The following is a 21,470-nucleotide window of genomic DNA, read 5'->3' as shown; positions in this document are numbered from 1 at the left end:
GTGTAGCGTTTTATTTAATTATATGAACCCCCCCGACTCGACCCGTCGTGTGGTTGCAGCCGAGTGGAACGCATTGCGTCTTGCTTACGGTACTCGGCTCTGTCGGTCTGTCTTATTGATGATTGGGTATGTTAACCCCCATCGGCCCCTTGGATTCGAGGAACCTTTGATACCAAAAAAGACCAACAGTCATTAAAAAAAAGCATTACCAACGGCGACCCGATAAGCTATATTAAAGGGTATCCAATGAACGAATAAGGATAATAAAAGGTATCCAGCCGCAGGATTTATTGCCACCAATGACCGAGGCTCTGCGGCCTCTGCGACCTTTGCAGACACAAGTTTCCAGCGATGCTCACGATCCGCAGAGTCCGCAGCTCGGGCCAGGGCCGACACTTAACCCCGTATCCGTACCGGATCCGCTGACGAAGCGAGCAATTTGCTCTCAGTGCAGAATAAGAAAGGTAAGCAATCATTGCTTAGTCCGGTATCTATTTCATAATACCTATATTCGAAGAAACCAACCCAGCAAAGACACTTAAAGGAGGTATAGTATATGAAGTGTTTATTCTAATTTTCTTAGGTCCGATGCGACGGCAGACCAAACCTCTGCCAAAACTGCGACCGGCTAGGTTTCGAATGCTCGTTCCAGCAGTCCCCCAGCAAGGCACCGGGCCAATATGTAGTAAAGCTACCGGAACGGCGGCGGCGTATGCAGGCGTGCATCCCGTGCCACTCCAAGAAAACCCGGTGTCTCGGCGAACTACCAAGCTGCTCCAGCTGCGTCCGGAGAAATCGCGTTTGTACTTATCCCCGAACTCGGAAAACCGGGACTATGTCTCGCGGCCCCGACGCGGCGGAGGGTTCGGGGACCGACGATAGACCGGCGCACGCATCTCCTGGTCAGGACATCGGGATAGTGGGCCAGACGGAAGGGTCCGCGCTAGATTATGAGACGACGCTGAGTTTAGTCGAGGACTACTTCCGGCATTTATATCCGCTGCCGTCGTTTTCCTTTTTTCACAAGGCGACTGTCCTCCAGAGATGTAAGGACCAGACGATAAACGAAACCCTGAAGCTGTCAATATGCGCCATCACGGCGCTGCAGCTCCAACGCACTTCGCTTTGCCACGATCTCTGGATCCAACAAGCCGAACAGTCCATCTTGCAGCAGGTAGGCCGGGCCTCTATCTTCCACCTGCAAGCACTACTCCTCGTGATCCGGTATAAGATCGAAAGCGGGGATTTCCCAACCGCATTCATGTTAGCCGCGCTCGCAGCACGAACGGCGCTTGCCCTCCGTCTGAACTACGAGCGCCCCGAGCTATCCGATGTTGCGCAAGAAGCACGTAGACGGCTCTTCTGGGCGTTATATCTGCTTGATGATTTCTTCTGTGTGGGGCTTAGAGAGTTCGAATTATGTCCGGAAGAGACGATTCACCTCCAGCTACCTTGCGATGAGGACTACTTTGAGATGGGCCGATTCGTACATACGGGATTGCTCCGGCCCGGACCCTCGGAGTCTTTGGCTACTGTGGGTTTACGCGGCGTATTTCTCCGTTTAACATCCGTTCGACGGGCGGTTATGAGGTAAATTCACATCTAGTCTTATAAGTCTTACATACAAGGACTCCTTTCTTAACCCCCTTTTAATACATCTCAAACTTACACAATGCCGTACAGATTCAACCGCCGCGTCGGACTAGGTGAGGAATTATCCTCGACAATCAGCAGCAGCATCCGACGCATCGAAGAAGAACTTCAATCGCTAAAAGCCACTCTCCGGCCAGTCGATCAATACTCTATATCCAACATGACATGTAGCAAATGGCTAGCCCAATTCATCATGCTGCACATGTCCTGGCATCAATGCCACTGCGACCTATACCGCCTCTGTTTAGACGGATACAGCGAAGCGGCTCCATCCCCAGTCCTAGCAGTGCTTCACCCGCGGGACCGGGTCGCTATGCAGTTCAAGTGTCTCGAGCACGCCGAGAACATCATCCGGATCGTGTCTGACTTCTCAAACTACGAGGACGGCGAATGCCTTCTCGAGCGTGATGCTGCGGTCTGCGCGTTTGAAAGCGCACGACTGGTTATGTTTGGCTCGCGAATACCTGGAGCGGTGTCGAGTCTGGATGTTGCAATAAGTAAAGCCAAGTTGTCACTTGGTTTAATAACACGATTCTTCCCCTATTCCGCTTGCACGCAACCACTAGTAAGTTATCATCTACCTTCAATTATATAATCCCTAGACACAGCTACTAACACTCTGTAGCGAAAGGATTTAGAACGCTTAATAGCCAGCTACTCCGTGCGCCTCGCCCTGCAAACGCAAGGAACGCCCTCCGAACCCGATCTCCCACCCTCAGCACGCCCCTCAACAAAAGTCTCCCAGTACGCCAGCTCACGTCAGCGGCTCTCCGTTCAAAGCCTACTTCTCCAATCAGATTTCGTCGATGACAGCAACGAGATCGCTGGTCCAACGCCTCCACCCGAGACGCATACCGCTCAGATAACGCACGTCTATGGCCAAGGAAACGAGGAGCCCACATCCGCCGCCAAAGCGCAACCACAGTGGAGCACGGCAGGTAACGGGCAGCTACCATCGCCTGGGCTGTCTCTCGATGCGGGGCAGGAAGACGCGGGGTTGATTTTCAACCCTTGGATGGGCTTTACCGGTAGCGAGGATATGTCGGGGCGACCTCCGGGACTTGACGACGAATTCTAGTGATTGGATAGGCATTCTGTGCTATAACATGATACGTAAGCGGTAAAGAAAAGCAATGCCGTCGAAAATAACGTATATGTCCGTGACCAAGATTTCCGCCACTATATATATGAGCGGTCAGCAAAGAGCCGGGCTACTACGGGTGTATTAAGAGGTCTATATATAAGGAGAGAGAGTCATGGTCCATTCCTATATATCTGGGCTACTATGAGGATTAAATATGTGATATTTGTATAATAATATAAACTGGGGTTTGGTATCTGGTGTCATCGGGATGTAAGAACATAGTAGGGAAGGTTTCATAAATATCAATAGTAATGATAACAGTGCTAAACTGCTATGTAATAATACCAATACGAACTGATGTAAGGCTATATAAGTATAGCTCCGGCCTATACTATATCTAGTATGATCTGAGGTATATATCCAACATATCGTAACTTTGGAAAGTATAATTTCAGATGGCATTACTGTTTTCTGACAATGGTACTATGCAGTCCAGCCCGTCAACAAGTATACTCGCCTTGTATATTGTTTTATGACTAGTATTGTTAAGCACACTATTCCCGCCCCGCTCTTTTTAGTCTTTGCAACTCAACTATACATCTACCACAGAGCAGAACGACCCCAGAGCCTAAGACCAAGTCTCGTGTGCTGTTATAGCCTATCTTTTATATGGCAATCTCGTCTTGGTCGACAAGTTACACATCTATAATGTTGAAGTTTGAAGTTACGGATGATCGATATTAAAGAATTATACGTCATAATAGACGTTATTATGCAAAATTATGTGCTTATGGGTCGACTGTGTCTATCCTCATCCGTGTGGCTGTCAACGTCGGCGTCCGAGGTATGCAAGTCACTAGTCTCAAGTTCAGCGTCGTGGTGAGAATTCTGCTGTGGTGAAGTCATGGAAGCCGTTTCAGCAGCGGCTAAATTATGAGCACCGTCCTCGGGAGATACCGTGACCATTGCCGAAAGGGCCGACTTTTTCGAATTCGAAGAATTAGTATTCCTAGCTCCGATGGGTGTTATGGGCTGAGAGAAATCAAAAGAATCGAGATCCGAGGTGGAAGATAAGACGGGACTAGTTTTAGGACCCGTCTGGAATATATGGTTTTTTGGAAATCGCTTAAGCTTAATTTTCGGTTTCCGACCACTATGGCGCATTGCCATCTCAAGACGTTCCTCTTCGTCTGTTTCGTCATCCGTTATTTTATACGGATTTTCATTCGCAATGATGTGGTGGTATGGGTTTAGTAAATTACTTCCACTCGACCGGCGCCGGTTATGCTTTAGTTTCTCCTTCGTGGAAGGGGGTTCAATATGGTTGGAACTCGGTGTTAAATGGTCATATGTTTCCCCGTGTGTATTCGATAGAGACCCGGTCGCCATCCTTCGTAAGTTAACTTGGCTCTTACTAAACACAACACGAGCTCTCAATGAATGAACCGCGCGATCTAAAGCCAGTTCAATGGCACAGCGGTCCCGGATGCGAGCTAATTTAGGCCAGGTCGCACGCTCGCCTAACAAACACGAGCGATGCATGAACTCGGTCGTCGGGTTCTTCAGCACCTTAGGCAAGTCCCAAACGCCCATGGCAGGGAGAATATTGATATCACCCGAATATTTCTGGCTTAGGATAGACCGTAACTTACTGACGAGCGTTGGGAAAATGCCGATTTCAGCCATAAACTGCATTCGATGCAAGGCTTCGCTCTTGGCCAGAGTCGTAATTTTGTGCATCCAATCCGATTCCTCCTTGAAGATTGTCTCGTGACGTACGCTCACCGGTCCCTCGTCCTTGGTAAGAAAAGGAACAACATGCGGATTGACTTGCGATACAATGAAATGGTTGACGTTGAACATCTCGGCAAGTCTCGTCATAGGGAGGTCATTATCAACGGAGCCATCAATCCACATCTGTGGAGTAGGATTCCATGTACTGTGCTCGCCTGTTAGAGGGTTCTTGACTAACAACGGCGCGGCGCTGAAAACGAATGGCACTGAGCATGATACTGCGACAGCAGACCATATCATAACGTTGGGTGCTGTAACGTAGTTCAGTAATCGTGGTAGTTCGTAAATAGACGCTGATGAGACACAAATGTTGCATATCCTTCTTGTGCGATTATATGCTTCCTGGAAAGTAATGTCGCCAAGTAAGTCGCGCATTACGCGCGTCAGATGCTTGATGTCGGACCAATTCCCCTCAGTGAGTAGTCTTCGTAGATGGTCAAAGAGACTTTCTTCGTTACCCTCCTCTTCGAATACAGCCAGATCGCCATATGGGAAGTCCGCTAGTAGTTGGGGAATCTCATCGTCTGTCCTCGAACAGACTACAGAGCAGACGATCGAACCCGCCGACGCGCCTGAGATAATACGCGGGAGTAATTTTGCTTCATACATGGCTTTCAAGACGCCAATATGTGTCATACCGAAAGTGCCACCGCCGCTAAGTAGCAGAGCGCTCCGTCCAAAGCTCTGGCGCGCGTAAAGTACCGCGTCCAGCAAGTCCTTCGGACCTGGATCGTTCGCTCGGCGATACACGCTCTGCTCTACCAGAGCTGTAATAGTCTGCAAGGCAGAATCGACATACCGTGAAACCAATTTCTTAGTACCACAGTAGGAGTGACGGTATAGGTCAATATTGCCCATGCCGCCTAGATCACGCGACAGGGCTGTTCTGACGATATGCATCATGGATGGTATATCACAATTGGTGCGGGCATTATCGAGTTCTCGTAAGCGCAATTCTAGAAGATCGGGGTTATAGTCCCCAGTTGAAATATCTGCCTTCCATTCTTCATTACCTTCGAGGACATCTAGCTCTTGCGCTGCCGCCTCCCATTCACTATAAGATTCGGCACTCTGTAACCGCACCGATAGAATTTGTTTGCGTTCTTCCACCCGTCTCCATTCCGCTCTCTCTTTATGTGTTAAGCCATCCTTGAGGTATAAGAGACCGTCTACGACCTTATATAAAGGAGTCGTATTGGGTAACGACCCGCCAGCCTGTCCCTTACCCTTCCGCAGGGGCTTAACACCGGAGGGTTGGAGCGAAGGGACAGGTGGGAGAACGCCTACGAGATGTCCCATGATGTAGGTACAAGAGGCAGTAGTGTCGATTCAATGTGAGTGACAGGAGGGCGTTGCATTCTAATCTGTGCCATATATATATACCTATATATATGTCCGAAGTCCTCGTCGGTTCGGAGGATGTGGCTAGTTCCCGGAGAATCTAGATCGCCGTCGGTACGGGTTGGTCGGAGGTAATACTGATTAAGGTGAAACGAGGAAACATTACTACATGAAGACGACCAAGACACAATGTCTAGAAAATATATCAAAATAGAAATTAAGTAACGTATTGTTCAACCTCGGCCTTGAATGAAAGCTATAGTACAATAAGAAAAATATAATAAGGGCACTTTTGAGTTAGAGAAGGGTGTTGAATGTATGACACAAGAGGCTGGTTGAGAGAAGAGTTGAGAGAAGAATTATGTAATTTTGTTGAACTCCGAACCTGTTAGAAGCTAGGAAAGGAAAAGACGTCAGGGAAATGCGGAACTAAGCGGGACGCCAACCATGTGAACAATAAACATTAAGATCAGGTGGGTCATAGGACAGGGGGTCATGACCCTAAATAATGGAAATCTACATTTACTACGCTGAATTAATGCACATTATTAGAAAAAGATTGTGGGGTACATGAGGGGTATTAGTATAGAATACGGGGAAGTTTGCTTATGAGAATAGGAACAATATGTGGGGTTAAGTTATACATTGCACATAAAACCAAACACATTCTATGTAAATGTAAGCATAAGCAATTAGAAGACCACAAGACTCGGATCTAGACTAAATTCTTAATAAGCCACAAGTATTACAAGTCCTACAAGAATTGATGTATCAAGAATTCGACTTAGAAGAATCACTATAGACAAGAATAAAATTGTGTCTAATTACCCAAAGCAACCGAGATTATAGCCTGGTAAATCAAAAGGCGCTACGTCCAGACCTCGGAAGTAATAGATCCATGTCTTCTTCTAGACATCTGACAGCCATCAACCCTTTACAAGTCCAGCCGAAAAGGAGTAAATAGCCTCTCTAAGTTCATGTGCAACGCCGTGTTCTATCCAGAAATGTCCGGCGGTTGAAACCTCTACGTAGCGGAACTGAGATCCTTCAGCACCACTTAGCTGCGTAGCCCAATCACGCATTTTCTTCATAGATAAGAAACTATCTTGGTCCCCATATATAGCAAGAGTAGGGTTTGCCGTAAATTTCGCCTCGGCCTCAGCCTCACCTTCTTCCCGCTTCCTGTCGTCTTCGTGGTTTTTGGCAGGGCCACCTTTCTTTTTCTTCGCCCAGAGATTTGAAAAGGACATAGTTGCTAAATTCGTAACGAAGCCTAATGGAGGTGATACTAACAAATAAGCAGTACGAAACCTGATTAAGTTGTTGACATGTTCTAAACATGGAACCTCGACATCACCTCCTGTACCTTGATCGATAGGTGGGATGTTACGTCTCCTATGTATAAACTTACTCCGAGATAATATGTCTCTAACACCTCTCCGTATCTTCTCTTCTGGGTCCGGAGAATGTGCTCTTTGTTTATCACGGGCTTTTGGTGATATATCCTCATTACCACCGACACGCATTCCCAACGACTTTCTCGGCGAGGCGGGAGTAGTAAACATGATCACCTGCTCTTCGGCAAGGTGTTGTGCTCGCAGTCGAATGTCTGCGAAGGCGGTATGTGTGGCAGGCGAGGCGAAGTGAGACAGGTAGGAATCGAGAGGGGGAAGTTGGAGCGTCACCATGGCGCCGTATGAATATCCAGCAAGTAACAAAGTTGAAGCCGAGTTCTCATCTGTTTCGATAGGGCGCAGTTGGTTCTGGGGGGCGCTCAAATAGTGCAGGTAATAAACGAGAAATCCGGTGACAGACATGTAATCGGCTCGTTCAGGCTTTGATGTCCACGATGTGCGACCGTTGGAGGACGAGGCGCCCCTATATTTTAGCACAATAATCAGTTTCATGGTTACACATTAAAGCTAGGTACTCTAACAACTAAGGGCGAAAACGATACGAACCTGAAATTAAATGTCGCGACTACGAAACCGAGATGGAGTAGTGTGCTAGTCACAAGAAGTACAATTGGGTCGTCGTAGGATCCTCCGAGTGGTGCGTATGGGTGGGCAACCACGGCAGCATGTCGAGGCCATGATGGATCGGACAGTGTAAGTGACTGATTAGAGCGTATTGGATGGTAGATGCGACAGTCGAGTTTGGTATTATCGTGAATGCTAGGGAGCGTAAAGCTCAAGTTGGGTCGCGGAAGCATTGTCTAGTTCTCCTCGAACGTATGACAAGGCAATGCATCATGTTGGACTCACAAAAGAGCCAGCTGACGAAGCTTGAATGGTAAAATAGTTGAAATATTTAAAAACGCATTGTTATGAGCCGTGTGTGAAACAAATATTTAGTGTCTCTTTAGTAAGTAGATAGTTTCGTTACACGAACTATATATTCTGTTACAGTAGCCTCGATGACGTTGCCCTAAAACTTGGCGCCTTTCCGAGGTTGGCTCCCGGTTGGACCCCACACCGCCTAGACCATTCGACCATTTTATCTTTACAGTTTACATGTGCATGTACCACTGCACCAGTCTGTCTCGAAAAGTAATGGCGCAGTCTTGGCATTTAACCCTTCTTAAAGAATCACCAATTATATAAGCAAAATAAATAGTAATAAAATTATAATATATATCGTTTTATTTGCAAAAGGCCATTATACCTTTTTATTATTTTAGTTTTTTTATTGGAATAATAATGCGCTAAAAATATAACTTTAAATATATATCTTTAATAACGTTTTAATATACCATATTAATATACTTATAATTCTACCATTTCTATAGCAATAAAATTATAAAAAATACCTATAATAACAATAAAAGGCAAAAAGTCAATAGGTATTTTTTTCTATTTTTTGCTATCTTCTTTTGTGCTTTTTTTTACATATATTATATGGTGTTGTTTTTGGAAAAAAATGCCAAGACTGCGCCATTACTTTTCGAGACAGGCTGTGCACTTACAAAGCTGGAACATCGAAATATTAATATTAGGGACCCATACATAAGGAGATAAGAAACGCTAATTGTTTTCCACTTAGTTATACATGTTTATCAAATACTTCCACTAGTAGGTATCTCAATAGGTATTAATTTATAAAAAAAAAAAAGAATTGTTTCTCTAATAGCATTGCGGCTTTCTTGTATAATGTGCAAGCAGCTAGATCCTCTTCGTAGTGCAAGCGATGTTGGTATCTTAACTACACATGTAAATTCCCCCGCTAGGTAACTTGAGTATTCTCTTCACACACATACGCACACACACACACACACACAATGCGCCCTGCCAAACCTAACTCCTATCCAACCAATGATATCATGTCTCATGCCCGAGCTATGCTTATGAGTGATATTTCTTCTATGATCCAGTGTGGTCCAGCTGATCCCTCCTAAGATCCTGCAATCCCTAAGCCCACCCTCGAGCCGAGTCTCTCCGTTCGCCCTCCGTCTCGTTCGCGGTCGACAGTTGCTCTCATTCGTCGTCCCTCCATCAGACCTCTCAACCCCCGTTTCTGTAACCCAATCACGCTGCTTAATTCCCCACTCCAGACTTCTCTGACAGTTCCATGCTCGCTCTCGCCAAGCTCACTCCACTCGCTACCCGATACGCTTGTTGTTGCGCTTAGTTCATCGGGATCTGGCCTGGACCTAGATACACTGGTATTGATCCGGAGACCTTCGAGCCCTCCTGCTGCTTCATCGGTACTCGATTGCGACACTGACATTGATCGACCCTGGTAAGGGCTAACGGCGCCGCCCCCTAGAGACGACTCGAGACCCATATAGAAGTTGGGATTCATGCTACCATCGATTCCGCGGCCCCCGCCGGCTGCCATGGCAGTGGCATTGAATACGGCGGCGGCGTTACGTGAATCAAGACGAGCATGCAAACGTTCGACTACAGCCTCCAATAGCCCGTCTACCTTGTAAGGCCGGGCAATCTGCAGTAGCGAGCAGAGAATCTGAGGCGTGCAAAGGGGTGATGACGGGGGAGGTAGTGCCGACGTATAAAGGAAGTGCAGGAGAGCCTGGACAGTCGGGCAAGTATGTGGAAGGTAAAGGCATCTCGGTCGAGAACCGGGCGGTAGTGACGCAGGAGTTGGCGCAGAATTGACGTGACCAAAATCTGTTGAACCGCCACCGCCACCAGTTGCGTTTGGCTTATAAGACCCAGAAGAGGAATTGTTTAGCGTAGTAGCCATCGAGAGACTGCTGTCGCCGCCGGTGCTCCTAGTTGACTGAGTAATTGTTATGACAGAATTACGCGCGCCCGCTTGTCCCGACATGCCTGTTCTTAGGGTTGCTGAATCGCTACCGTCCTGTGTAGCAGCACCTTCGCGCAGCAACTGGACAAAGTAGGGACCCCATCTACGTCCAACGATGCGGGAATTGATAGGTATTCGCTCGCCATGGAAACAAAGGATGTCCATGTCTGCTAACTCCCGAAGCATTAAAGCCTTCTCGCCCAACTCCTCAGCCGCCCGCATGTGTGATCTCCCACCGCCGGTCCAACCAGCTTTCCTAGCCGTACTGAGATCAGGAGCTGTAAAAGGACTGCTAGCAGATATAAATCCCGACAGAGGCGATATCTTACGGGGATTGTCGTAGAAGCCAAAAGCTTCTAGCTCCACCATACAGACATTAGAGAAATTAATACGACGGTGATTATAATCGTCGACTAAACTCCTCTTACGATTGCCCAGGATTACAAAAATATTCCGCCTGTTCCAGAGAACACCTCTGTTCCAACTACCCTGGCTGAAGACACTACCGCCCGTATCAATACGTACCCAAGTTAGATTTCTAAGGTCCAAAGCCCACAAGGCGTATTCTTGCTTAGAGCTTGTGAGATATGTGCCGCTGACAACAAAGTACGTATCAATAACTCCACCGTTTGGAAATCGTAACCCGGGCGGGGAATATGTTCCCGACATCGGTTTTTCAGCGAGCGACCCATCCGGGCCTCGAATTTGAAGTTCTAGTTTTACATCTAGAAAATTGTAGTTCGAGTAGATGAGCATCGATGAACCTGGTTCCTTGGCCTCATAACTGATCGCACTGTCTTGACGTGAAGTTTTGCCTATCTTAGAGGTAACGTTAGGAGGCAAGGGAGCGACCACACTACGATAGGCACCACAAGACTTCCCAAGCGATTGTGTCGAAGTCCACTTTAGACTTCGGAGATTGAATACACTAATCTGTTCAATGTAATGGTTCGCTCCATCCTGGCCGCCAACCACAACCATCTCGGCCCCTCCAGCACCGTCAATGTTGATGCCAATTCTACCCTCATTCGGGTTCCCGTTCGAGGGATTATGTTGCAAAGCAGATAGAGGGGCCTTGTGCGACGAAAATGTCGCTGAAGAGGGCAGAATACACGCGCAGTGAGCGTAACGGCCTTGCGGGGCGTCCTGGGAGGGGACATAAGTCCATTTATTTGTTATGACGTCGTAGATGTATATATCAGACATCACAGTTACTTCAGGTTGCTGATCGGGGGCTGCCGACGTAGGCTGATTAGTTGTAGGTGACATACCCCCGTAACAAACCATCTTAGTATCACCCAGAGCACACATGGAATGGAAATAACGAGGTGGAGGGATATCTCCAGTGGTCTCAATCTTGGTCCAGTGTCTCCGAATAAGATCCAACTCGTAAAGATCCGAGGTAAGGGGAGCCGGCCGGCTTCGCGATAGAATACGCCCGCCAAAAACATATAGCTTATCCCCAAGTATCGTAGTTGTTGCCCCGACCAGAGGGTGAGGCTCTTGGCCAGTAGTTCGGTGAACATTACACATCAACCCGGACAAGTGAGCGGAAGACCCCGAAGTCGCGGGAGTGCCAACAGCGGCACTAATAGAAGGATTTCTACCCGTAGAGGCCATCGCCGGAGAGGGGCCAGCCGAGAGAGGTCCATTACTTCGGGGTGTCAGATTATCCCTCTGGCCATCCCCACCATCAGTTCTCAAACTAGCTATACTGCTCTGGCTGCTGCTCATATCCATGCCACCGTTATACATCTGATTTGAGAACATTGAAGCGTTGGAATCCATAGCGTTTGTTCCACTATCTACGTTTGCGTCGTTGGCAATATTATTCTCAGCTATAGTAGTCAAATTATCTTGCGGAGCATTCAACGAGATCGCGGGAGGTGCGAGACTCGAGGGGGATAGTGAAGGTGGTGGTGGCGCTGGGAGCGGTTTCTCGAGGCTATTTTGCAGACTCAGATTCCTGACATGTTGCAAAGGTGGTGGTCGCGTTTGAACAGGTGTCCCACTAGATTCTGACACTACAGGACTCGCGTTATGCGTTTTGAGAGAGGCTAGTCTTGAAGGTACTCTTGCAAATCTTAAAGAATCTTCTCGACTAGGAATAGCCTTTCTAAGACCTCGATAGACGTCGGAGAAGAGATCGGATGGGGATTTCGAGTGAGCGTGTCGACGGTCGTGGTCATCTACTTCGCTCTCGTAGATGTCGTCGAGGAATTGCGGACTAGCTTGACGGTCTGGTTGACCCGTAGTTAGACTAGCACCAGACGTAGACATTTTAGCCCCTCCCTCTTAGCCGCGAGTTACACGACGATGTTCAGGGCTGAAGAAGAGATCTAGAAGACGAGGAACAGAGCCTCAAAAATAGAAAGGTGCCAGAAACCCGGGTGAGTACTACTCTAATACAATACCAGGGGTAGCTAGGAGGTAGAACCGGAAAAGGTATTATTAGGAGACACGGCACTAGGATTAAGATAACAGGGGATATTTCTTCGGTCGGGCTTGGAAGACGCGACGACGGTAAGGCTAAGGCTAACGAAAGACCACGAGGCGGCTCTAAGCCAGGGGTACCACGAGAGCTTGATGAACATGGGATATCGTGTTCGAGACGGTAAAGGAACAGACGACAAGCACTGACCGAATGTTCGATGACATACCTTGAATCCTTGTGTAAACAAGATGAGGCCTTAGAAATCGACGTCGCAATTGACAATCTTAAATGCTCGGTCGAACACGATGCGTCTTCCCTGTTCTTCCCTGTCTTTTAAACCCTGGCTCCGTCTGTATGTATGTATGCCGCGCGCTTTCTTTCCGAGTCCCGCGGTCTCTTTACTATAGATTTCTATAGGTTCGTTTCTCCGGGCGCTCCGAAGATCTGAAAAGGATATCTAATTGCACAGACTTTCCCGTATTCTTGCCGATTAGCGGTGGTGCCTGTTTGTAAGGGGTAAGGAAAAAAGGGGGTGGAGGCCAGTTTGAGATTTGGGTCTACTCCTACGCGCGGAGGAATTAAGGCTGGGCAGTCTGTAGTCTGCATCGATTAATCGATTGACTAATGAATTTATTCCTTTTTATTTTTTTATTTTCTTAACCCCACCTCCTTTTCCATTGCTCTATGCATGGTATTTGAGCAATGAGAATTAAGTAAAATGTTAAAAGTGGAGGGAGATCCTTTAGACGCCACGCTAAAAAAAAATAACTAGTACATATTAGGTAGGTAAGCTCACCGAGTTATTCGCTATGCATATTTCACGCTAATCTTCCTATTGGAGCATTAGGTAGGGAAGAGCACCTGTAAGGTACAGTAGGTATTTCGCTCGTATGAGAGATACTACCCACAATATAAAAAGACGAATCTACGGTAAGCTCCATTATATCTAATATTCTCGCATGAAGCTTTATTTAAATGTCGTATCTTTACGGAAGTCGCCTTCAAAAGTTATGTCCATACCAAGCACCTGTCAGCCTTGGCCACAGCTGTTGAGCAGCTTGATCCACTTGGCACTCAAAAACTATAAAGTATATTGAAATCTACTACTTCTTATATAAATGACTACCCAACCAAATATACTTTTTAAAATATGTCTTTTAAATATATCGTAAATATGAAAGCTTGAATTCATTACGGTATAAATTTTAATATTATAGCTTATATATTCAAAGTGAAATAAATAGATCAAAATAGTATATAATAAGGAATACATCTATCATTACGGCCGACAGTTGTTGCCAAGACTTGCCAAGCTGACAAGGGCCGACCTATGGACAAAACTTTTGAAGGCGACTTCCGTATCTTATTTATAAATGCACTCTATTACGTATATTAACATATTACTGTTTCAATCAAAAATGATGGTCGACTTGGCGCGTACCTACATAGTAAGCGCAAAATACCACGTTTTTTCAGGGTCCACGATATCGAGCTATCTCACATAACGTATATTAATAGTATATATTTAAAGATTCATGCGATAAGAACGAAAGGTGCTTCTCACTTATAGTTCTTATCTGGTTAGCTACATATGGCTAATTAACACAAGTGCCTACCGTAGTCTTAGTTATACTCCTAGCTATAGTTATTCCTTGTTTATAAAGGTATAACTAGCTTTGAATATCCCACAAACTACATGACCATGTCATAACTCTCTCATCCATATTTCCTTTTTAATAACTGCAGGAATTATCAATGAAAATAAAACATACACTTTCATGTATATAATTTACAACAAGTAAATCATAGCTGACACCTCAAGTTAGAAATATAGCGTCTAGCCATTTACATGCTAGATAAAGCTACCATTCACTTAACACGACCACCCCAGCATCACCACTCCGAGTAAAACCAAGGCAGTAAGCTAGCTAGCTAGTTTCAAGCGGGCTCAGGCTTACTTTAGTATGGGACAATTATATTCACTAGCTCCAGCCAAGATAGCACTTAACACTAGAGTAAAACTTAGGGAATAGCTATTTTTATTAATTTTCTTTATTTCTAGTGTGAAGGTCACGGAGTAAGGTATACTTCCTTCCAGTACAATGTTTTCATAACAAAGCAAAAGAGTCGAGTAAGTCTGGATACATTGTATCCATTTTCCTTAAGTCATCATCATGTCTTCCCATCCTAGAGCTTTTACTATTTACGAAACAGTAGCCTTGTCCTTGGGAAGAGGGGTGAATCTCAAGTACGGCTTCACGATGCGGAAGTCGGGGAATAGTTCCTTAGCCTGCTCGTTCTTGACGCTAGGGTGAACGATGACATCGTCACCGGGGACCCAGTTGATGGGGGTAGTGATCTTGTGCTTGTCTCCAGTCTGGAGAGAGTCGACAATTCGTAGAACCTCAGCCGAGTTGCGGCCAGTAGAAGCGGGGTAGGAAAGGATGGTTCGGATGGTCTTCTTGGGGTCGATGATGAAGACAGAGCGGATGGTAAAGGCAATGCCCTTCTCGTCGACGTTGGTAGTGTCTTGGTAGTCAAGCCTAAGGCGCGGATGGCCCTGTCAGAATTCGTGTCGAGACCCAGGGCAGATGACAACTTACATGTCGTAGAGGTAAGCAACCTTACGCTCCTTGTCTGCGATAATAGGGAATGCGACATGGCCGCCCGTGACCTCGTCAATGTCCTTGATCCAGCTCTCGTGGCTGCCACGAGTGTTGGCGGACAGACCGATCAGCTTAACGCCTCGCTTAGTGAACTCAGGTTCAAGCTTGGCGAAGGCACCGAGCTCGGTAGTGCAGACGGGAGTGAAGTCTTCCGGGTGAGAGAAGAAAACAACCCAACCATCGCCGACGAACTCGTGGAAGTCGATGGGACCTTTAGTGGTCTCGGCCTGGAAGTTAGGGGCGACAGTGCCTAGGCGGAGGCTGCATCAACGTGTAAGCCGCGTGGATAGCTTGAAAAGCTCAGTATAAAAATTTCAGGAAACTTACGGTGCAGCTCGAGAGTCGGCCATTGTGATTAGTAGGAGTCTAGTATAAAGATTTTGGAGGAAAATGCGATTGGGTATCTGGGTGAGGATGGGTATCACGAGTCAGAAAGTAAAAAGAAAAGAGAGGTGGTGGTGAAAGGGAGGGCCGGTTCGACGCCGGGTTAGCGCACGACGTCAGCTATATAATCACCACATGGAGCTCCAATAAGTAGTCCGTTCGCTCGGGATACTGTTCACATGCGGCTGGCTAAGATGGGTGGGCCATGGATCGAAGATAGATAAATTGGCTTAGGATTCATGCCTAGCCAATAGCCAGCTCTACTCATGGCTATCAAGACCTAAACGGGAATCTACAGACTACTTTCGTAAATGTCGCAATTCATTGATTATCTTATGTTTTCTCGTCGAAGGCTACGTTTTGACATGCCCCGCGCAGCCCACGACGCCCTGGCGCAAGGCCGAGTCGATAGAGTAACCCCTCACTAGTCTACTTCTAGAATAGAAGCCTATTGCGTGCTGCAACGCTGCTCTTATTGGCTACCAGCTTCAACCTTTCTCCGCATCATGTCATCAAAGCCTTACGATGGTATCATCAACATCCCCCGCTACATACATCTAGTTCCGGCCCTCGGCCGGCTCCTATTACATATAAGTGACGGATATCGGGAGAGAGGCAGTATATGATCTCTGCCTAGATACTGTAATGTCTAAGGGAATATGTGTACAACATATCTTGGAACCAATGGGTGTTATAGATTATGTAGTATAAATAGTAAGCCAGCTCTACCAAGTGTTCAACCTTGATGTCTTTCTACAAACAAGATTAGCCAAGAACAATAAACCTACCTAGGTATTTAACACTCGGATTTTATAATAAAGTATCTAATGATTTTAGTGCCAACAGATCATTCTAATTACTTGTACAAGTGTGAATCAAATCTAAGTGTTTTTTAAAAAGAAATAACATGAGACCATGCCTATACGTATAATTGCGTTCGAGCCTAGTTCGACTGCTTCTATACATAGGATCAAATCTCGAATATGAATGCCGTAGTACAGAAGTCTCCAAGAGATATCGAAGTACTTGAGGATGTCACTTTTGAAATGATTTTGCTGCCGCTTGCTACTTGAACCTCGCGGTTTAAATCATTTATGCAACCAATTATTATTTCTATACAGACATGATCAATTATAATAGCAACTAAAATGATAATCGCTACTTATATTATACGAAACCGACACGGAGTAAGAAGGGATATTGTTTTATAAGTTACTAGTCTAAAGCAAAATAGACGGAAGTCGTTTAGATGTAGTTTAGTAGAGGAAGAGATAGTAGGAGAGAAGGGTAGGATATATTCCCCTTTTTAAGGTCCTTGATTAAGTTACCAAAACTTAATTGCACATGTGTGCAATTTTACTCACTTTACCCTCAAGTACTGGCGTGACATAAATAGATACTCAACTTATGTTAGCAAAGAAAGACTTTGAGAAGACTAAGATATGTTACTTTAGGAATTATGTAAAACAATTAGCCAATTAAATTTAAATGAGCAATGTGCCGTGTCTCCCTAGTACTTGAGGGCATGGTTTTAGTCACGGCTTCGTCTTAAGGGGTTTGAAGGCAGACAGAATATATAGAAAATAATTTCGAAACGTATCAATTACTCTTATTCAAGTATGTAACTGTAAAAGCGACATATATTATATTTACCTAGGTGTACAAGTATTAGGCTCATATAACTCGTAAAACAAGCCTTCCAATGCCATCCTATTAATAATAGGAGACATCTAGAAGACTGTGGGGAAGCTGCTAATTATAGAACCGTCGACGGGAGAGAAAGCTATAGGCTGCATCAGCCGTACGATTGCACGAATAGATTTCTCCTATCTCAGTCTAGAATCCTGCCCGGCAAAGAGCAATGACATCTACTATATATTACACACCCCCATTACCACATATAACGGCGGCATTGGAACATGTCAAATATCAGGGGCCCACCGGGCCGCGTACCCCAGTGCATAATCAAGTTTAAAAGGATCAGAACTGCCGCTCACTGTAGCCATACAAGACTCTCTGTCCACCTTATGAGGATCCCACCTCGCCTCAAATATCTTGTTTTCAAGCGTATATAAATGCAATCCGTGTAAACTCACTCCTAAGCCAACTCATCCGACATCAACCACCTACACATACACCAGGCCATGTCCCATTTGCGCGGTTAACCAATCGATGAAAGCCGTAAGTTGACCCTCTGGGGCCAACTGAGCCTAAATTTAGCTGTGCATATAAATGTGGTCACCATATAGCGTTTGTAGCATGGAGATGTCCCCATAGTCATCTGATTTATTACTCCGGGGAAAAAAAAAGGGGGTCGGTCGATCGAATCAAATAAATTTGTAAAATATTTGACCACAGATACGACGCTGGATATCGAACACCCTTGTAAATGATTGGACTCCCGATATTTTCGATCGATGACGCATTTTTTTCTTACCCGGATGGGTGAAGATATTTTCAACACCTGGTATGGGGTATCTGGGGAAATACTGGTGGTTAGCGGGTTTTAATTAGGGACGGATAGAGATAATCTGAGAAGTGCTCAGACTGGTCTGAGCTGATATACTTACATTCAATATCTCGAATCTCACCATAAATGGCCTGTTTTCTTTTTTCTCAAAGTTCCGCCGTTGAGGTTAGACTCTCGTCTAAAAGTCCGTGTCCTCCTTTGGCGTACAGTCGTCGCAGAGTCCACCGGCATCTGACTCTTCCTCTCTTACGAGGTCCTTGTGACTGCACTCGCCCGTCTCATCGTATTCCGCACAGTCCTCAACTTTGACCTCATCACTGGTGTACCACTGCAAGGAACTAGTTAGCCTTCGTTCTTGTTTAAAGCATGTTTCTGGGGTAATGTATTAAGCTCGTAAGAACCTGTTTGGTGTGGCCTGTATGTAGCCTTGGAAGATACTCTAAGGGTTATTCTCGTGAATAGGATATGCGTAGGATGAGTTGAGACATCTAGAGAAAAAAAAGCATACTGCTCCGCACTCCTCACAGTACCACTTCAACAACATGTATTCGCACATATTCGGATAGGTGTTCACTAGTGCCCCGAGTCTTTAACAATGGAAGAGGTAGTAGGCTTCGAGAACATGAATCTCGATCATATCCCGCTTCCCGGGAGCCTCTAAGGCAACTTGAGTCATGTTACTCAGGGAACGCCACAGACTCACGGGCCTCTACTCTGATTCACGGTATTCGCATTGACTCGCAAGACGTGGACGTTCCTGGAGACACTGACACACCAACAGCACTGGTGAATATCATCCGACTTCTGCCACGTGTGCAGGCGAGTACGAGCGGGATCTGTGGCGTCTAGAAAATACTTGACAAATCTTTTCATAGCTAGGACGAACAAAAAAATTGTATACTTTAATAAAGCGATAAGAATTTCATCAATTGGTTGCATATACATGGCAACATCACAGGCATTTCCGATCCTAATTTATTGAGCAACATATCGGGACAGACACGAGACTTTTGATTGGCTCAAAGTTGTTGAAGCCTTCTCAGGCTGTACTTCAGGTATCATTTAGAAATGCATCTACCCGAGCGAATAATTACCGCAATCCTCTAAAAAATGTTTCCGGAGAACGGGCACCTCAAGCGACCTGAAGCGACCTGGGATGATGTAAGCTGGAGCTTCGAGGTCCGGCGTCCCTGTAGATCCGACACGGAGAACTCCGCGTAGCACCATGTGATAACTGGCCGTGATATTGAGGAAATCTACCTCCGGATATCCGAGGTGAATCACATGCTGCCCAAGTACCCTTATAAGCTTAAATTTGCGTCTTGCTATTGTAATATTAGCGACTAATACCTCTGACGATCTTGGAGTGTTTGACGAACCCAATGCCACTTAGTGCCTCGGTGTCTAAGCGGTTTCTTTTATCAACTCCACCAGCTATCGGATTCGCTCGGTAATTAAAAAGATAATAGTGGAGCTGACCATCTCCAGGACCGAATTTCTGTTCTTCTAGGAACAAGCCGTTATCCATGAGCGAGAGGGCGTTGTAGACGTCAAATTGATACTGCTTGCAGAACACTAAAGAGTCTGAAACAAGAGCATTAAGACGGGGTTTCAAGGCCTCCTTATCGACAGGAGTGGTGAGTCCTGTTTCGGTAGCATAGTAGAAGAGGTAAGCTGCTTTCACGTTTGAGTGTTTAGAGGGTCCGATAACCGAGGATTCGAGACAATAAAACGAGACAAAGTCAGTAATTTTCTTATGTTCATCCTATCGATGCGGTTAGCTTAATCAGAATCCTACGCGGGCAAGGAAAATTACCTCGACAACGTAAGTCCAGACGACTTGCTCTTCTAGGGCATTTTTTTTGTTGTGCAGTAGCCAATGTTCGACTTCCTGCTTGTCAAACTCGGCGGCCAACTCATACTTGGCCAAGTACCGAGTGAGAAGATCTTGAACAGCACCAACGTCTTTCTTTTGCATCTCTCTTAGTCCCCTGATTGAAGTTCGTTCCGGCACGGCGTATTTCCTGATCTGGAACTGGGGCTTGCTGTTTGGTGGTAAGGGGCTGAATCCGACTTCGTATAGTTTCTGCCAATTAATAGCTCGGTGGTAATATCGACAGGTGCTCACAGGCTTTGGGAGCACGATACCTCCGGTATAAATGGCCTGGAAGACACCTTCCAAGTTGCACAGGCGCGTTATCTCTTTAATAAGTACCGGAGCAAGACGCTTGGAGCGAAGTTTTTTATGTATACAAAGGAAGTTGACCTCAGAGGCATGTAATACCTTGTCTCTAACGCGCAGCTCGACGGGAATAGCAGCGATGAATGCAACTAACTTCTTGGAATGTGAGGCCCGAACTCCTCGGTGCCATTCTTTTTTCCATCCGGGTGGCATCATCGCCCTAAACATAAGTTAGTTCGCTAATGATCTCTCTAATTTCTGCTTTGCTTTTATGAATACGAGAGAGAAAAGGCAAAAATGGGTGTAGCTAGCTCGAGAGTAAAATTCCCTACCATTTAAGGATACTAGCGGAATAATTGAAGCGGAACATAGCTTCATCATCTTCAACGTAATGACCATTTAGTAGTTCCCATACCTCCTTCAGCTGGCTATCGTCAAGTAAGTCTAAGGTGGACCATTCGAAGCCGTCGAGTAGAGGTGCAGGTGTCTTGGGAATCTCTTCGACTGTCTGGAGTCTGATAGGACCTTCTTCGATAGGCTGATCGGGGTTATCTTCTCCAAATCTGGGGACAGGTTGGGTGGCCCAGAACTTGTAGGCGCCCATATCCTTGACATTTTTCCCACTGGAAGCCAACCCCGTCATAATATCCTGGAGATTAAGGCGCTTAAGAGCGTCGGTGGCGGAATTAACATCATCATTGCTACTACTACTGCCAAGTTCGTTCGCGAGGGCAGGATTGAGGTCGAGAAGTTGGGTTACTTGGTCCTTAGAGAGTCCATCAATAGCTTTATGAATCTTCTTAGCAGCCCTTTCCTTTTCCTTTTCCTTCTCTTTTTCTTTTCCCTTACCCTTGACGGGTTTTGATTCTTCGGACATGGTGTACTATATGCCGTGTGCCGTATGCCAAGTCGTAGTTCGAGGGTAGAAGGATGAAGGGTGCTCTAAAAGAAAGTGCTTGGAAGTTGTGTTCAGGTTAAGAGCTAAGGTCAATGCATCTCATCGATGGCAGGGTTACAGTGCGGGGCAACATTAACCCCGCTATAAATCTCTAGCTGCATATCTCTTCCTACTTACATACATGTACCTGGTGTACATAGGGAAGCGTTACCCAATCTTAGGCACGTACCTGAAGGTACCTAAGATGTACATGTATTATACTTGATACCTGTTCCTGCATTCAACTCATGTATACCAG

The 21,470-nt window shown here is 46.0% G+C and overlaps 6 protein-coding genes across 7 annotated transcripts; 1 reads left to right on the top strand and 5 right to left on the bottom strand.

Moving 5' to 3' along the window:
* Positions 1-299: 299 nt before the first annotated feature.
* GL218_07973 (uncharacterized protein) lies at positions 300-2,731 on the top strand (the record flags this gene model as incomplete). The annotated part of the gene is made up of 4 exons (XM_033584757.1): positions 300-464; positions 584-1,590; positions 1,684-2,218; positions 2,279-2,731. 4 exons carry the CDS (start codon positions 300-302, stop codon positions 2,729-2,731), a joined length of 2,160 nt encoding a protein of 719 aa, XP_033441284.1.
* A 786-nt stretch (positions 2,732-3,517) lies between these two features.
* Positions 3,518-5,830, bottom strand: GL218_07972 (Lipase 4; the record flags this gene model as incomplete). 2 transcript variants are annotated; one of them, XM_033584755.1, is made up of 1 exon in its annotated part: positions 3,518-5,830. In XM_033584755.1, the coding sequence occupies one exon, from the start codon at positions 5,828-5,830 to the stop codon at positions 3,518-3,520; it is 2,313 nt and encodes a 770-aa protein (XP_033441286.1). The 2 variants fall into 2 exon arrangements, with proteins under 2 accessions (XP_033441286.1, XP_033441285.1); XM_033584756.1 differs by having other exon boundaries at positions 3,518-4,600.
* A 968-nt stretch (positions 5,831-6,798) lies between these two features.
* GL218_07971 (uncharacterized protein) lies at positions 6,799-8,084 on the bottom strand (the record flags this gene model as incomplete). The annotated part of the gene is made up of 3 exons (XM_033584754.1): positions 6,799-7,160; positions 7,284-7,750; positions 7,834-8,084. 3 exons carry the CDS (start codon positions 8,082-8,084, stop codon positions 6,799-6,801), a joined length of 1,080 nt encoding a protein of 359 aa, XP_033441282.1.
* A 1,178-nt stretch (positions 8,085-9,262) lies between these two features.
* On the bottom strand, positions 9,263-12,418 carry GL218_07970 (Protein ral2; the record flags this gene model as incomplete). Its single annotated transcript, XM_033584753.1, has 1 exon — positions 9,263-12,418. One exon carries the CDS (start codon positions 12,416-12,418, stop codon positions 9,263-9,265), a length of 3,156 nt encoding a protein of 1,051 aa, XP_033441283.1.
* A 2,357-nt stretch (positions 12,419-14,775) lies between these two features.
* GL218_07969 (Mitochondrial peroxiredoxin PRX1) lies at positions 14,776-15,588 on the bottom strand (the record flags this gene model as incomplete). Its single annotated transcript, XM_033584752.1, has 3 exons — positions 14,776-15,115; positions 15,176-15,499; positions 15,566-15,588. 3 exons carry the CDS (start codon positions 15,586-15,588, stop codon positions 14,776-14,778), a joined length of 687 nt encoding a protein of 228 aa, XP_033441123.1.
* A 3,840-nt stretch (positions 15,589-19,428) lies between these two features.
* GL218_07968 (Glycylpeptide N-tetradecanoyltransferase) lies at positions 19,429-21,151 on the bottom strand (the record flags this gene model as incomplete). Its single annotated transcript, XM_033584751.1, has 3 exons — positions 19,429-19,857; positions 19,909-20,494; positions 20,607-21,151. 3 exons carry the CDS (start codon positions 21,149-21,151, stop codon positions 19,429-19,431), a joined length of 1,560 nt encoding a protein of 519 aa, XP_033441122.1.
* Between the last annotated feature and the right edge of the window lie 319 nt (positions 21,152-21,470).

This window comes from Daldinia childiae (assembly GCF_008694065.1).
Source record: "Daldinia childiae strain JS-1345 chromosome Unknown Scaffold10, whole genome shotgun sequence".
In the NCBI taxonomy this organism is placed as follows: domain Eukaryota; kingdom Fungi; phylum Ascomycota; class Sordariomycetes; order Xylariales; family Hypoxylaceae; genus Daldinia; species Daldinia childiae.
The sequence above is the reverse complement of the archived record's forward strand: the minus strand, read 5'-3'. Positions and strand labels throughout refer to the sequence as shown.